The 14,020-nt window shown below is 38.4% G+C and overlaps 1 protein-coding gene across 1 annotated transcript in view; it reads left to right on the forward strand.

Moving 5' to 3' along the window:
- Positions 1–14,020, forward strand: part of LOC126163127 (probable methylmalonate-semialdehyde dehydrogenase [acylating], mitochondrial) — a 63,162-nt gene that overhangs the window by 23,395 nt on the left and 25,747 nt on the right. The window contains exon 8 of the mRNA XM_049920052.1: positions 407–586. Coding sequence (XP_049776009.1) covers positions 407–586 — 180 coding nt within the window. The remainder of the gene's footprint in view (positions 1–406; positions 587–14,020) is intronic.

The following is a 14,020-nucleotide window of genomic DNA, read 5'->3' on the forward strand; positions in this document are numbered from 1 at the left end:
CATCTGACATGAAAGTTAGAACTGTGTGCCAGAGTGGGACTTGAACCTGGGACTTTCAGCTTTTGTAGGTGAGTGCTTTACTGACTGAGCTACCCAAATGCAACTTATGACTCGCCATCACAGCTTTAAGATGAAGGTCTCAGTTTCAAACCAGATCCAGTACACATTTCTAATCCACCAGGAAGTTTCAAATCAAAGCACACTCTGCTTCAGAGTGAAAATCTATTCTGGAAATACGTCTAAGATTTATTGCTGTCATTACTTTTTCACTATCTCAAGAAGCAAATTATTTGAGATGTTGTCAGTTATCACTTTTTATTTGGGAAGGACATTTTTTGGTAAAAGTGTATGTATTCGAGATTTTTCTGTGATATTAGCACTACAGATATTTTTCAAAAATTTACAGCCCAACATGAAATGTTACAAGGAGGAAATATTTGGTCCAGTTCTTGTAATTTTGTCTGTTGACACTCTGGATGAAGCAGTGGAGCTGATCAACAGAAATCCGTATGGTAATGGAACAGCAATTTTCACCACTAATGGAGCAACTGCTAGAAAATTCACCAATGAAATCGATGTTGGACAGGTATGTATACAGCATTTTTTATTGAATTATGGTTACTGATGCTCTGACATAAAATTAGAATGTTTGAAGCTGTAGAAATTATTACAGGATGTTTTATCACCTACATTTTCAAATTACCCTTAACTTTCTCTATCAGTTGAGTGAATTCATTAGATTTTAAATCTTACACATGTTCAGTGTTCATTCATTCAACATCATTTAATTACTGCAAAACTTGCTGGCAACATATTTCTTGTATGTTACACTTGCAACTGCTGCTTTAAACATTTTAAGTGATACATTGGGCATGGGGTAACCATTGCAACCAATTAATCCATAGTTCTTCTGTTGGTAACCTTTCTTCCTCTGCACATTCACATACAAAAAAAGCTACAGACAGTTAAACTTGGACTGCAGTGAAACAATAAAAGGGAACCATTGATCAGTCAAATGTCGGCATAAAGTAAATGTGCAACATCATCCCACTGAAATAACTGATCACACATGAACTTTGAAGGATCTCCAGGTATTATTCACAAATATTCATTTTGCAGGAAATGAAAGATGCATCATTGGACATTGTACTCCTGCACTCTAACATTACCTTAAGATGTCTTTACACCTTCTTAACATAATTGTACAGCTATTTTCCCATCCAGAAATGAATTACTGGCCAGTCATTAGTAAAGCTCCATACAGTGTTCAGTCTCAAGGACACTGTTATTGGAAACAAGGTGGCTGCAATTTATTACAGAAACGGCATATTCTCAGTATATTTCTAATTCCATTAACAGGTGGAGCTCTTTCAGAGTATCATTGTTGCCAGAATTCCTTTGGAGTTCCAAAAAATATCTCATTACTTATGGGAACAAAGACGTGTTTGCTCAAGTGGACTGTCTTGTTGTTTTCCAGACACCACCATTCTTGCATGTTAGCATTTATTGAGATCCTTGGGAGTGCCAGCCATGACAAACTTTTCACCTGATGTGTGAGATATAAGACCAGCAAAACATCCTCAGATTTAAGGAAGAATGTAATAATTCCAATTCCAAAGAAAGCAGTTGCTGACATGTGTGATTACCATCAAACCACCAGTTTAATAAGTCATTGTGTCAAAAAAATTTTACACATATTATTTACTGAGGAACAGAAAAACTGGTGGAAGCCAACTTTCAGGAAGGTAAATTTTGGTTCTGGAGAAATGAAGGCTCTGGAAGCAATACTGGTCTTCTGATTTGTCTTAGAAAATAGGTTACAGAAAGGTAAAGCTGGGTATGTAGCACTGTTAGAATTAAGGTGCCTCAACATAATGCCTATTTTCTATTCAACTTTGCTCATGTGCAATAATTTACAACAGTGGAAATACGCATGTGGGTTTTGAGCTTGTGTACTTTCCTGGAAATGGAGGCCGTGCGTTAAGCACATTGCTCCCCACCTTTGGTGGGAACTTCATGCATTCTAGCTGATGACAGGCAGATGGGGCCCTGTGTGTTTCATTGTGTAGTGTGTTGAGGTTATGCTGTGAAGGGATTTGTGTAGCAATGGCTGTTGACTTCAAAGGAAGCACACTTAAATTTATGGATGATTACAGATAAAGAAAAGCCATATGGAATGCTGCTTCTAAAGATTATTTGAATAAAAATTTGAGATGTGATACCCTAAGCATCACCTATTAAAAAAAGTATATGATCATGTTACTGTAAAGAATAAGACAATGTAAGTTTCAAAGTAGAAAACGAGAAGAATAATCCAGGAATTTATGAAAGGTATATATGAAAACTGTAGACAAGTATTAATGCTATGATGACTTGGAGAACATCTGAAAAGCCTGATATATGATGAAAAGAAACTATTAGAAATCGAAATGAAGGACATTGATGATGTTAAAAATACAGATTGGAAAATACAACCTCCATTCTAGTGGATTTTGACATTTATGAAACCAGTCTCAGGACTGAAGACCACAACAACAACAACAACGAAATTCCCAAATTTGGCAAATCTGAGGGTGCTAAACTTACATATAATCTTTCATGATTAAAATTGCGTAAATAACTTTTTTTATAAAATAAAATATAAATGCTGCAGTGAAGTTAATAACCTTCATGTAATGACTCTGAACCCCTCCTTAAGTGTTTCACAGTTTCAGGAATAATCACTGAAATGCTTTGTTTTTAAATGCAAACTAGAGCCCAAATTAGTGTAAAAGTTGCTGGTTACTAGCTAATAAAATGTTTCCAGAATGAGATTTTCACTCTGCAGCGGAGTGTGCGCTGATATGAAACTTACTGGCAGATTAAAACTGTGTGCCCGACCGAGACTCGAACTCGGGACCTTTGCCTTTCGCGGGCAAGTGCTCTACCATCTGAGCTACCGAAGCACGACTCACGCCCGGTACTCACAGCTTTACTTCTGCCAGCGAAGGTTCACAGGAGAGCTTCTGTAAAGTTTGGAAGGTAGGAGACGAGGTACTGGCAGAAGTAAAGCTGTGAGTACCGGGCGTGAGTCGTGCTTCGGTAGCTCAGATGGTAGAGCACTTGCCCGCGAAAGGCAAAGGTCCCGAGTTCGAGTCTCGGTCGGGCACACAGTTTTAATCTGCCAGGAAGTTTCATATCAGCGCACACTCCGCTGCAGAGTGAAAATCTCATTCTGGAAACACCCCCCAGGCTGTGGCTAAGCCATCTCTCCGCAATATCCTTTCTTTCAGGAGTGCTAGTTCTGCAAGGTTCGCAGGAGAGCTTCTGTAAAGTTTGGAAGGTAGGAGACGAGGTACTGGCAGAAGTAAAGCTGTGAGTACCGGGCGTGAGTCGTGCTTCGGTAGCTCAGATGGTAGAGCACTTGCCCGCGAAAGGCAAAGGTCCCGAGTTCGAGTCTCGGTCGGGCACACAGTTTTAATCTGCCAGGAAGTTTCATATCAGCGCACACTCCGCTGCAGAGTGAAAATCTCATTCTGGAAACACCCCCCAGGCTGTGGCTAAGCCATCTCTCCGCAATATCCTTTCTTTCAGGAGTGCTAGTTCTGCAAGGTTCGCAGGAGAGCTTCTGTAAAGTTTGGAAGGTAGGAGACGAGGTACTGGCAGAAGTAAAGCTGTGAGTACCGGGCGTGAGTCGTGCTTCGGTAGCTCAGATGGTAGAGCACTTGCCCGCGAAAGGCAAAGGTCCCGAGTTCGAGTCTCGGTCGGGCACACAGTTTTAATCTGCCAGGAAGTTTTAATAAAATGTTGTTTGCAGCCTTATCACAGCAGTTTCCCAAGCAGAAAATCTAAAAGCTTACTGTGACCACCTGAATTTTTTTGCAAACAAAATGTTGTCGTCACTTTGTATTTCTACTAACTCTTTTATTTTGATACTTCTTTACCCGCAGTCACTTTTGTATTCTCTTTATCTATTGACTTTTCACCACAATGAGTGCAGCACCAAGATACCAAGCAAAGAAGGGGTAGACAGCAGACTGCTTGTGCAATGGGGCAACATGTGGGTGCAAAACACATGTGAACATGCATTCTTTCTGCAAATTTATGTGAATGTCATTTTATTCCCATGCACTTGAGATTGCACACAAGGAAAGACACATCATGTGGACATATCTTTAGGGAAAGTAGTCCTCGGAGGCAAAATTTAGGAAGTGAAAGTTTATTTACAGCTTGTACAGAAAGTAGTTACACTTCGAAGAACGTGAAAGGGCAGCAGTGATTGAGAAAAGTGAGACAGTGCTCTAGCCTATCCCTGTTGTTATTCGATCTATACATTGAGCAAGCAATGAAAGAAAGCAAGGAAGAATTTGGAGAGGGAATTACATATAAAGGAGAAGAATTTTAGACTTTGAGGTTTGCTGGTGAAACTGTTACTGTCAGACAACATAAGAGTTGGAAGAGCAGTTGAACACAATAGATAATACCTGGAAAGAGGTTATAAAGTGAATACCTTGGCACTAGGAGGGGGAGGAGAGGGTGGTGAGGCCATCATCCTGGCTGCCTATCATCTCTGGGAAGATGGCTGGTACTCAATTTGGTAGTATGCTGAGTTGACCTGGGGCCATCCTAGAGGGACTGGAATGAGGAAAAATACGTGCTTCTACCTGAGATTCAACCATATACCTTCAGGGCAGGAGTCTAGCATTCTGTCCACAAGACCACAATATCCACACAACATAATGTAGTCAAATCAGGTGATACTGATATATAACATTTTATTAGGGAACTACACCAAAATTGGTCAATGAATTTCAATATTCAGGCAGCAAAAAATTATGGTCAAAGTAGAGAGAATAAAAAATGCAGACTGGCTGTGGAGTGTTGGGTAGTAATCAGACGGCCAGTACTTCATTATGTCGTTACGTTGTCTGTGCATGCCTTGCTTACACCTATCTTTGCCATTTACAAGAGCCTGAAAACTATTTTTGTGGTCAGCCAGAAAGCAATGGAGAACATACTGACCATAATTTCCAGTCTGAAAGTCCACATTACTCTATGTGCTCAATGAAATAAAATTTTCATACTTGGTATTTGCTCAGTGGTATCAGGAACTATGATTATAAATAAAAATTTTGAGTTTTAACTGATTGATTTATTCTGTAAAAACTCACATGCATGAAGTATAATAATAATAATAATAATAATAATAATAATAATAATAATAATAATAATAATAAACCCCGTGGAGGCCCGGGAAAAGAATAGGGCTCCGGTATGTTCTGCCAGTCGTGAAAGGCGACGAAAAGAACAAACCACTAATAGGGCTAACCCCCCTTTTAGTGTGATTACTTGGTTCAGGACAGAACTAATGAAGCCTCGGACAAGTGCTGTCATGGTCGGGGACGACGCTTGAACCCTATGCCCGTTCACAATGGAAATGACACTGCTAGCCACATTGAAAATAATTTAAATCCAAATAGAGGTGTTTTGCAGGATATGCTTCCTGCAACCACCCTAGAAGGAAAACAAAGACAGAGGATAGGATAGTCAGATGTAGTTAACAGACACCTCATGTTCTGTTATTACCAAGCAACAAACTTAGGAACCAACACAACTGGATACAGATCACAAGTATACACAACATTTATTACCAGATACCCAGAATTAAAATTTTTAGCAGAACAATGACTAGCTGATCAGATCCGTGTGAAAATAAAAAATAACAGGATACCCCATTCAGAATTAGAAAACATCAACCAACAAGTACAACAAATACTGGAACAAAATAATGTGCAATCAGAAGAAGAAGAAAATACAGTAATCGACCAAACATCCCAGAGCAAACAAACAAAGAACAACATGTATCAATTAAACAATCAGATGAAAACGAAATCTTAAGACAGCCACCAGAACAAGCACAAATAGAACACGAAGTGACACACATGTTAGATGTAGAAGAAAAATTTCAGCTGACATATATAGAATACAAAGACACAAATACAAACATTAGACCATTCTTGCATAGACCACCAAATAACCCACAAGTCGAAACAACAATAACAACTATCAACACAATCATAAACAACAAAATAAATGAAAATACAACTATGGAAGAGTTACAACTACTGGTTTATATAGGAGCACTCACCATACTAAATATACACACTAGGCAGAGATCAGAACCAACCAACACACAGAAGAAAATCACAAAACCAGCATGGCAACACAGGCTACAGACCAGAATAGAAAAACTGAGAAAAGACATCGGACAGCTAAACAATTTATAAGGAATGAAATGTCAGACAAAAAACGAAAAGGGTTAGGTAAAATCTCACAACAAGAAGCGATAGAGCAATTAGATGAAAAGAAGCAAAAATTACAAGCATTGTCCAAACGACTTAGAAGATACAAAAAAAGTGAAAATAGAAGGAAACAAAACCAAACATTCAACACAAACCAAAAGAAATTTTACCAGACAATAGATAACATGCACATTAAAATAGACAATCCACCAAGCATAACAGACATGGAATACTTCTGGAGCAACATAAGGTGAAACCCGGTACAGCATAATGGGCATGCACGGTGGATACAATCAGAAACAGACACATACAAGATGATACCACAAATGCCTGAAGTGATAAATTTGCAACATGAAGTCACCCAAGCAATTAATTCTACTCACAGTTGAATATCCCCTGGAAAAGATAAAATAGCAAATTTCTGGCTAAAGAAGTTCACCTCAACACATTCACATTTAACTAAATTATTTAACAGTTACATTGCAGACCCATACACATACCCTGATACACTTAAACTTATCTGAAACCTAAAGATCAAGCAGGCACAGCAAACCCAGCTAAATATCGCCCCATAACATGCATACCAACAATATACAAAATATTAACTTCAGTCATTACACAGAAATTAATGACACATACAGCACAGAACAAAATTATAAATGAAGAACAAAAAGACTGTTGCAAAGGAGCACGAGGATGTAAAGAGCAACTGATAATAGATGCAGAGGTGACATATCAAGCTAAAACTAAACATAGGTCACTACACTACGCATACATTGATTACCAAAAAGCTTTTGATAGTGTACCCCACTCATGGTTACTACAAATATTGGAAATATACAAAGTAGATCCTAAATTGATACAGTTCCTAAACATAGTAATGGAAAATTGGAAAACCACATTTAATATCTAAACAAATTCAAATAATGTCACATCACAGCCAATACAGATTAAGCGTGGAATATACCAAGGAGACTCATTAAGTCCTTTCTGGTTCTGCCTTGCTCTGAACCCACTATCCAAAATGCTAAGTAATACAAATTATGGATACAATATTACTGGAACATACCAACACAAAATCACACATTTGCTACACATGGATGATCTAAAACTACTGGCAGCAACAAATCAACAACTCAACAAATTACTAATGATAACAGAAGAATTGAGCAATGATATAAATATGGCTTTTGGAACAGACAAATGTAAGAAAAATAGCATAGTCAAGGGAAAACACACTAAACAAGAAGACTACATATTGGATAACCACAGCGTCTGCATAGAAGCGATGGAAAAAACAGATGCCTATAAATATCTAGGATACCGACAAAAAATAGGAATAGATAATACAAATATTAAAGAAGAACTAAAAGAAAAATATAGATAAAGACTAACAAAAATACCGAAAACAGAATTGACAGCAAGAAACAAGACAAAAGCTATAAATACTTAGGCTATACCAATATTGACCTACTCTTTGGAGTAGTGAAATGGAGTAACACAGACCTAGAAGCACTCAATACACATACACGATCACAATGCCACAAATATAGAATACATCACATACATTCAGCAACAGAAAGATTCACATTAAGCAGAAAGGAAGGAGGAAGGGGATTTATCGACATAAAAAAACCTACATTATGGACAGGTAGACAATTTAAGAAAATTCTTTATAGAACGAGCAGAAACTAGCAAAATACACAAAGCAATCACTCATATAAATACATCGGCTACACCACTGCAATTTCATAACCACTTCTACAACCCTTTAGATCACATAACATCAACAGATACGAAGAAAGTAAATTGGAAAAAGAAAACACTATACGGCAAGCACCCGTATCATCTAACATAGCCACACATCGATCAAGATGCGTCCAACACATGGCTAAGAAAAGGCAATATATACAGTGAGACAGAAGGATTCATGATTGCAATACAGGATCAAACAATAAACACCAGATATTACAGCAAGCATATTATTAAAGATCCCAATACCACAACAGATAAATGCAGACTTTGCAAACAACAAATAGAAACAGTAGATCACATCACAAGCGGATGTAGAATACTAGCAAATACAGAATACCCCAGAAGACATGACAATGTAGCAAAAATAATACATCAACGACTTGCCATACAACATAAACTAATAAAACAACACATTCCCACATACAGGTATGCACCACAACATGTGCTGGAGAATGATGAATACAAATTATACTGGAACAGAACCATTATAACAGATAAAAAACACCACCACATAACAAACCTGACATCATACTCACCAATAAAAAGATGAAATTAACACAACTAATCGAAATATCCATACCCGATACAACAGATATACAGAAGAAAACAGGGAAAAAAATTGAAAAATACATCCAACTGGCTGAGGAAGTCAAGGACATATGGCATCAGGATAAAGTTGACATTAGACCAATTATACAGGAGTCATACCACACAATATCCACCAGTACATCAACGCAATACAGCTACACCCAAACTTATATATACAACTACAGAAATCTGTAATTATTGATACATGTTCAATTACCCGGAAGTTCATAAATGCAGTGTAACATATACCGTACGGTTAAAAGGAAGTCATACTTGATCAAGGTCCACGTCACTTTCCATTTTTAACCAGACATAACTTCTGAGAAAGGAAAGATAATAATAATAATAATAATAATAATAATAATAATAATAATATCTGTCAGAAACAGCATTATTAACAGTTCAGAGTCCGCAACTCGTGGTCGTGTGGTTGCGTTCTCGCTTCCCATGCCCGGGTTCGCAGGTTCGATTCCCGGCGGGGTCAGGGATTTTCTCTGCCTCGTGATGACTGGGTGTTGTGTGATGTCCTTAGGTTAGTTAGGTTTAAGTAGTTCTAAGTTCTAGGGGACTGATGACCATATATGTTAAGTCCCATAGTGGTCAGAGCCATTTGAACAGTTCAGAGGCAACCTCTATCAGAAGTTCAAGGTAAAATGGTCTATTACCTTGACCTCTAACTGCATTTAAATGTTACCGGGTAGAATTTTTAGAATGGAACTGACAGCAGAATGTTACCTCTGAACTGCCTATTTAAGATTCCTTGTAATCATTGCTATTCGTAATACAGTTTTGAAACCTGGTACGGTTTTATTATTGCATAAATGTTATTGATTGCTGTAACTTTCTATTTCAAATACAAGTGATACCTCATCTGACATGAATAAGGACATTTTCGTTCCAAATATGGTTTTTAGTAAATAACTTTAAAACTAGTAGAGGTAGCTTATTAGTATCGCGTATTTATTTTTTTGAGGTCTAATTCCATTGGGAACCTTGTGCACTAGGAACGTATTAGTGTAAATATGGTTTGGATAAATGGCAACACAGGTCGTAAAGATTGAAATCCTTTATTTTACAGATAGATTTCAGTTACATAATAACCATCATATACGAGAATCTTAACACACATATGGCCCTATTTATAACCACCATCAAAAAGAACATAGGGAAACACATACAAATATACAAATATAATAGAGGGAAGCATTCCACGTGGGAAAAATATATCTAAAAACAAATATGATGTGACTTACGAAACGAAAGCGGTGGCAGGTTGATAGACACACAAACATATACACAAAATTCAAGCTTTCGCAACCAACGGTTGCTTCATCAGGAAAGAGGGAAGGAGAGGGAAAGACGAAAGGATGTGGGTTTTAAGGGAGAGGGTAAGGAGTCATTCCAATCCCGGGAGCAGAAAGACTTACCTTAGGGGGAAAAAAGGACAGGTATACACACGCGCGCGCACACACACACATCCATCCTCACATACACAGTCACAAGTAGGCATGTGACTGTCTGCTTGTCTGCTTGTGTGTGTGTGTGTGTGTGTGTGTGTGTGTGTGTGTGTGTGTGTGTGTGAGATATATATAAATATACAGATTCTCATACATACCAAACTACTTGAACCTTGCAGGCCCATATCATAACAACACAACATTTTCTGTGAACTGTAAAATTTACTGTGATGATTACTTCCAGCAGATATCTTCACTTTTAATGTATACATTAATTTTGAAATTACAAAAGAACCTACCTTGTGATCTTAGCAGCTGTCGCTGCAACATACAGTGAGCTTTTAGCTGTCACAGCCAACTATCTAAGCCCAGTATAGCAAACCAAGCATTATAGTGTCCTCTTCAAAGCAAAGCAAACAACATGCAGACATCAGATACAGCAAATACCGTTAATAGAAAAAACCAAAGCTTACATAAAAATAACCTTTAAAATCAAATGACTATTTTTTACCATAACTAAACTGTCAAAAAATGCACCACAGGCATAACAAAGAACAAATAAACTACGCCCTCTGACACAAAGTCAAGGTAAAATGTGTAGGAATACACCGAATGTAAAAGCACACAGTAATTTTTCAAATCTGAAAACTTAGCATCAGAAACAGCCTTTTTACAGTTTCAAATACATCAACTGAATGTGAAAACACTAACCTTTGCAATGGGACATTATGTCCTCTCTTATTGTCCTCAAAAACTTGACCAACTCAATGACTGACATTATCAGCAAACATTCTTAAAGGCATTTACAAAAAGTAATAACAAGACATTAACAACAATACAACGGTCTCCTATATGATGTATTGGACCCATAATATTGCTATTTTTCATGTGACCAATTGACGTTAAATTTCAATAATGACAAAGTTCGTGACTGTGGTAATTCAATGAATAAACAGGCATATGCCAAATGTACAGGAGTGACAGTTGCTGAACTATATGAAAAACATGTAAATTAGTTACAAACTTCCACATGCACACACTTTATTCAGCATGTAAGTGTCACTACAGATATTCAGACTTAGACACGTTACATGTTCAATATGCCTGCCATCATTGGCGATGATGGGGCACAGACGAAAAGCAAAATTCTGCATGAACCACTGAAGTGTTAGAGCATCCGTGTTGAATGGCGGTTTTCAGCTCGGCAATGGTTTTGGGGTTATTGCTGTAAACATTGTTGCATTGTTGCATGCATTCAGATCCGGAGAATATGGCGGCAAATTGAGGCCCACACCAGTGGTGTCTGGGTACCCCAGAGCCAGAATGCAGTCCCCAAGTGATCCTCCAGGACATCAGTCACTTTCCTACTTTGATGGGGTCGAGCTCCGTCTTACAAGAACCACATCTTGTTGAAACAGGGTCACTTTGGATAATGTGGATGAAGTAATGTTACAAAACCTTCATGTAGTGTTTGGTAGTCATGGTGTCATCAAGGAATATCACACTGAATATTCCATGACTGGACATTGCACACCACACAGTCATCTGTTGAGGGTGAAGAGACTTGTCAAATGCGCCAATTTTGCTTATTGACGAACCCATTCAAATGAAACTGGGCTTCATTGCTAAAACAAACAACATTCGCATCAAAGTCCTGTTCATCAATTAATAGTATGGGCAAAACGCAACCACTATTCGGCGGCCCTGAGGCTTAATAGCTGATGGTTTTGAATTTTGTATGGAACGAGATGAAGGTCTTAAACAGTAATTTGTGGCAGTGTTTCCCAGTTGATTCCCACCTGTTGTGCAGCTCGTCTGATTGATTTCCTTTGGCTGATTTGAAACACAGGGCATGTCTTCTTGATGTTTTCAGGCTTTTTCACCCTTTTTGGACAACTGACATTGCCGACACTGTCATCACAAACACTATCTGTTCTCTCAATCTTGCAAGTCAAATTCTTGGTTGTTAGCTCCCTTGGACCAGTTGTCTTCAGCTTGAACTTGACAGGAAACTGGTTTAGCTGCTGTTGCGTGGTTATTGCTCACATAGGCCTTCACAAGCACTATGCATGCTGTACCTGCAGATAGCCAGCAACAATGAGGCACATGCACATGCACATACTAATTCCCATCATGCCCTGTGGCCAACCATCCAATTTGAATGCCCTAATGCAGACCATTCAGAAGTTATGACAATTTTATTTCATATAGTTCAATAACTGTCACCCAGTACATTGCAAATAGGGCTCAAAAATAAAAATAATATCCACTGTTTGTTGTTAGGAAACCTGATAACCACCTCTTAACAAAAAACTGCTGAAGAAAATGCTTGTCTAAGTGCACACAAAGTCTATGCTCATATCGTAAATCAGCGTGTTGCACTGTACAAGACATCACACCAGCTAATCTTTCATCTTTTTGCTGGCCCTGTGGACGGCCTTCCTGCCATGCACCAGGCAGCTCTCAAAGTGCTTTAAAAAATGGGCATGCTTCTTGTAACTGTCTGGTCATTAAACAACATGCAATTTCAAGATTTCAAACTACAGAAAATCTCCATCTTCTCAAAGAGATTGAGATATCTGCCTTTTTCTTTGCTGTACAACAATTCAAGCTGTGATGTCAAGTCAGGAGCAGCATGGCCTGTACCAATCAAATATGCATAACAAATGTTCTCAGGAATGTCATTACCTGTGGGTGTGCAGGGCATCTGTCAGTAATGAAAATAATGTTTCTTTCTGCTGCACCCATCTTAGCATCTAAACTCCTTAGAAGCTTTGTACATATTTCAGCTGTCATCCAGGCACTGCTAATAAAATTGCAGGTGCATGGTAGTAGTGTTCTCGTTTCAGGCAGGCCATCCACATTTGCAAGATACTAGTCTTTAGTGATGGTAAATCATTACTTTTATGAGAAAAAGACACAATCCCAAATTTTATTGTCTTCTGGAATTGCCTTGAATATTGGTGCATAGAATCTATCAATGAAAACTATTATTTTAAAATAAAATAAAATGTAACTGGATAGATTTTTTTAAAGTCTACTCAGCAAGTGGAGACAGGAGAATTTTCTTAGCCAGTGGCTCCTTCTTCTGGCAGGAGGATAGAAGGGGAAGAAAGGGGGGCGAAGGAAAAGGATTGGTGAACTGTAGGAAAAGCGATAGATTTCATAATAGTCACCCAGAACTTGCCAGATTGGATGAGAAGGAAAGACTGATTGTGGGGGGGACTGCACCAGATGAGATTTTCAACTCTTGTCTGGTGCAGGTCCCAACAATCAGCCTTTACTTCTCATGCCATCTGATAAGTCTCCCATGGCCCAGGGTTCTGGGCGACTTCTCCAAACTATTTCCCTTTTCCTAGACCTCACCAATCATTATTCTTCACCCCTCTTCCTATCCCTTCAACCCTTCTGCCAGGAGGAGGAGCCACTGACTTCAAAACCTAGCAAATTTTACTACCTTCGTGTGTGTGTGTGTGTGTGTGTGTGTGTGTGTGTGTGTGTGTGTGTGTGTGTGTGTGTCATCCTGCCACTGCTTGATGAGTAGTTTTTTAATCCATCCAGTTACAGTATATAGGATGCATTTCACAGCAACAACGTACAATGTTTAATAGAAGAACTGAAATTTTCTGAGGCCCGAGATTACTCACAATATTGTAATGTAGAAATTAAATAAATTTTGCCCTTCATATCAGAAAAAAAGTATAGAAAGCTGCACAGCTGCAACCATATAACAAACTGTAGCTACCCTTTTCTGTTCCCCATTGTCATGTGATCATGAACCTGCCAGAATTGGTAAAACTGAAGGGTAAAACCAAATGTAGCCTACAAAGCTTCATTCAAGACAACCATACAGATTTAGTCTTGAACAGATAGGTGTGCAGCTAAACAAAGGTGTTAGGCATCTTTGAACACACGTTCTCCCTTTTTAATGCAGCAGGA

This window comes from Schistocerca cancellata, chromosome 2 (genome assembly GCF_023864275.1).
Source record: "Schistocerca cancellata isolate TAMUIC-IGC-003103 chromosome 2, iqSchCanc2.1, whole genome shotgun sequence".
In the NCBI taxonomy this organism is placed as follows: domain Eukaryota; kingdom Metazoa; phylum Arthropoda; class Insecta; order Orthoptera; family Acrididae; genus Schistocerca; species Schistocerca cancellata.